Source organism: Corylus avellana, chromosome ca9 (genome assembly GCF_901000735.1).
Source record: "Corylus avellana chromosome ca9, CavTom2PMs-1.0".
NCBI classification, from domain to species: Eukaryota; Viridiplantae; Streptophyta; class Magnoliopsida; order Fagales; family Betulaceae; genus Corylus; species Corylus avellana.
This window is the reverse complement of record NC_081549.1, coordinates 16,908,716-16,912,456: the sequence shown is the minus strand read 5'-3', so window position 1 is coordinate 16,912,456 and position 3,741 is coordinate 16,908,716. Positions and strand designations below refer to the sequence as shown.

The following is a 3,741-nucleotide window of genomic DNA, read 5'->3' as shown; positions in this document are numbered from 1 at the left end:
TAAACATATTCTATAAATACAAAAGCCTAAACCAACGGATGGTCAGGCGTGCAGCAAGCATATCAAATTGTCATCTATTATATTAATTAACAAATATATCAGCACTTCACCTACTATATAAGTGTAGTTAGTATGATTAATCTTGATGTAATTATGTTAGATAAATAGTATTTAATACTCAAAATAAAATAATTAGAGTCGCGAATATGCTCACTGAATACGTCAGCCCCTGCCCCAGTTTGATTTAACTATAATTTTCCCGAAGAGAAAAGTCCTATAATCACGATGTAGCCGTTTGGTCTTCGATTTAGAGCTTTACTTTTCTATATCATTTTAGCAAGTGGAAAGAAACTGATCAATAGCTCACTGAATACGTCAGACCAGCGCCGGCATCAAACCCCCGCCACTGCCTATATATACCAACATCCTCGTTCCTGCTCCTGCAGATTTTACTAGACAATCATATATACATCGTACACTTTTTGTTACCGTTATTGTTTCTTAATTTGTGGGAAGAGATCAGAAATGGCGAAATCACCGGAGCAAGAGCACCCGAAGAAGGCCTTTGGATGGGCCGCCAGGGACACTTCGGGGGTCCTCTCACCCTTCAAATTCTCCAGAAGGTACACTACTGTTTTGTCTTTGCATCTTTGCTTATCTATATATGCATGCACGCCAATGATCCATGCATGCCTAGCTAAGATTTCTTTAGCTTTTGTTGTTGTTTTTATTTTTATTTTTATTTTTTTTGGGGTTCTGAACTCTTGGTTTGTGTTAATTAAAAATGGTATATATCTCCGCAGAGCAACGGGAGAGGAAGACGTTACGTTCAAAGTTCTGTATTGTGGGGTATGCCACTCGGACCTTCACATGACCACCAACGATTGGGGCATGTCCATTTACCCACTTGTTCCTGGGTACGCTTCCTAGGATTCTCAATCTTCTTCTTCCATATATATCATCCATATATCTACAATTAATGGTCCTCTGACCATTAATTGTAGATATATGGACCAAAGTACGATTAACCTTTTTGTTTATTTTGGAGGAGATATGGTGTAATTTACTGTTCTGTCTTTTACATATTTGTTCATTTTGCTGGGATAGACTAGTCTAAAAGAAATTCAACAAAACTTATCACTCATGCTATATAGGAAGTTTGGTCGGAGATGTCAAGCAATTTGTTATTTAGATTATTATCAATTTAAACAGAAAATATGACCTATTCTGACTCTATTGAAACTGAAATTTGAACTTACAGGCACGAAATGGTTGGGGAAGTGATAGAAGTGGGGAGCAAGGTTAAGAAAGTTAAAGTAGGAGACAGTGTGGGCGTTGGATGCGTTGTTGGTGCATGTCATTCCTGCGAGAATTGTACCAATGATCTCGAAATTTATTGTCCAGATATGATACTTACCTATAGCACCGTTTACCACGACGGAACAATCACGTACGGAGGCTACTCCGACACAATGGTAGCTAACGAGCGCTACATCATTCGCTTCCCTGAAAATGTCCCACTTGACGCCAGCGCTCCACTACTTTGTGCCGGGATCACAGTTTACAGTCCCCTGAAATATTTTGGTTTTGCCGAGGTTGGTAAGCATATTGGAGTTGTCGGCCTAGGTGGGCTAGGTCATCTAGCTGTTAAATTTGCAAAGGCTTTTGGGGCTAAAGTGACAGTGATTAGCACCTCCATTAGCAAGAAGGAGGAAGCTTTGGAACATCTTGGTGCTGACTCATTTTTGCTTAGCCGTGACCAAGAACAAGTTCAGGTAAATATTAACTTAATTTTATTTTATTTTTATAACTGGGTATCAGGAGCTTAGCTCAACTAGATCCCTATGACACTGTCAAAGCGTTCCCTCCACACGAATTAGGTAAAGATCAAGTTTTTTCCTAGAACGTGACCCCAAATAATTGTTGCACTTAAGGGTCCAACCTTAATTAGACTCGATCGATGCTTCGTAAGAAGTCAGGACCAAGAATCAATCCCTTAATTACTTAATATTAGCATATACTTTATTTTCTCATCATTGTACTTTTTGAGGGATTGAGTGTTTAATTTTGGATACACATTAAATTTGTGCAGGCTGCCAAGAGTACAATGGATGGTATCCTTGATACCGTATCTGCTTCACACCCCATTTTGCCATTAATTGAGCTATTGAAGACTAATGGGAAACTTGTTTTGCTGGGTGCACCAGAAAAGCCGCTTGAGCTACCCGTCTTTCCTCTGCTTATGGGTAAATTCTATAAGCTAAACTGACAAACTTTATTTGCAATTGTTATTATATATGTATATATCATTTTTTATTCATTCATGATTATATAGTTAATAAGAATCGTAAAACAGGGAGGAAGACGGTTGCGGGAAGTGCCACCGGAGGAATGAAGGAGATACAAGAAATGGTAGACTTTGCAGCAAAACATAACATCACAGCAGACACAGAGCTTATTCCAATGGAGTACGTGAACACAGCCATGGAGCGCCTTGCTAAGGGTGATGTTCGATACCGATTTGTCATTGACATAGGAAACACCTTGGCTGCTACCAAACCCTGAAGACTAGCTTGAATGGTGTCTTTAATTAGTTTTCTTGTATTGTTCCAATAATTTTGTTCAATTGCTTATTCTATCTTCTAGTACTGGAACCTTCAACTTTGTCCTTTTTCTCATATAAATTCATCCTCACACACCTTTCCCCTTTTCCCCCTTTGAATAAAAAAAATAAAAAATAATAAAAATAAAAATAAAAAGTGGTCCAATTGCTACCTTTCAAATTAGTAGTTGAAAGGTCTCCACAACAAACCCATATACAGATCCAAAGATTACAGCAGGAAAAAGAAAAACACAGTGCAATAGTTAGGAATCTTCATCGTATTCCTCAGGCTCCTCCTCGGTAATCGTCTCCAATACAGGAGAAAGGGGAACCTTGGTCAGGGAAATTATGAGAAGGGCTGGTGCAACCTCAATCCAAGAACTCATGTTTCTCATCTCCTTTTCCATTTGCAGTAAGAGAAACGCTTTGTGCTACTAAATAATCAATCTGCAAGCAACCCAATAAAGCAATCAGATTGAGACGATGACCACGATGATGAAAAGGGGTTGGGTGGCTGACTTTCTTCCTCTGCTTCAGCAAGGAGATATATAGAAAATGGAAGGCTTAGATTGCCTTTCTTGATTGCAGTGGAATTGTGGGTTGGGGGTGAAATTAGTGGAGTGGTGTTTTTATAGGGCTGAAATAGTGAAATGATAAGGACAACCATGAGAGGACGCGGAACCAAAAAGCTTATTGAAATAAATAAATAATTGAAAGGCAGAAAGCATCATAAAAGTTTGTTACATGTGTTAAATATGCCATGTTTGGAGTGGACAGCACAGGTGAAAAATATGTATACTACAATTACTGACGGCCAGCAACCTGGCCACCGACAATATTATGTGTTTTTTTTCCCATATGACCATATGTGTCGTATTCAAATATTACTTTTAAGTCAGGGCAATACCTCTGTCCTATTGCATTGAGTGTGTGGTCAGATTTTACCTGTTAATGAAGCAACAACCATTCAAAATTCTGATCTCCTTAGTCCATTGAAACTTGACTTCGGTGGACAAATTCTAAATCTTAAGGGCGACTAACGATTTACTAGAGAGAAAAAAAGAGTGGGATTTACTTAAAGATCTTTCCAAGGGGCTCTGTTTATTGCAAAGCACAAGAACCTGAACCAAATCAATGTG

At 38.6% G+C, this 3,741-nt stretch overlaps 1 protein-coding gene across 1 annotated transcript; it reads left to right on the top strand.

The window, feature by feature from the left end:
* The first annotated feature begins 510 nt into the window (after positions 1–510).
* LOC132192152 (probable mannitol dehydrogenase) lies at positions 511–3,194 on the top strand. Its single transcript, XM_059607398.1, has 5 exons — positions 511–623; positions 804–917; positions 1,262–1,775; positions 2,093–2,246; positions 2,357–3,194. The coding sequence occupies exons 1-5, from the start codon at positions 526–528 to the stop codon at positions 2,563–2,565; spliced, it is 1,089 nt and encodes a 362-aa protein (XP_059463381.1). The 5' UTR covers positions 511–525; the 3' UTR covers positions 2,566–3,194.
* Positions 3,195–3,741: the final 547 nt, after the last annotated feature.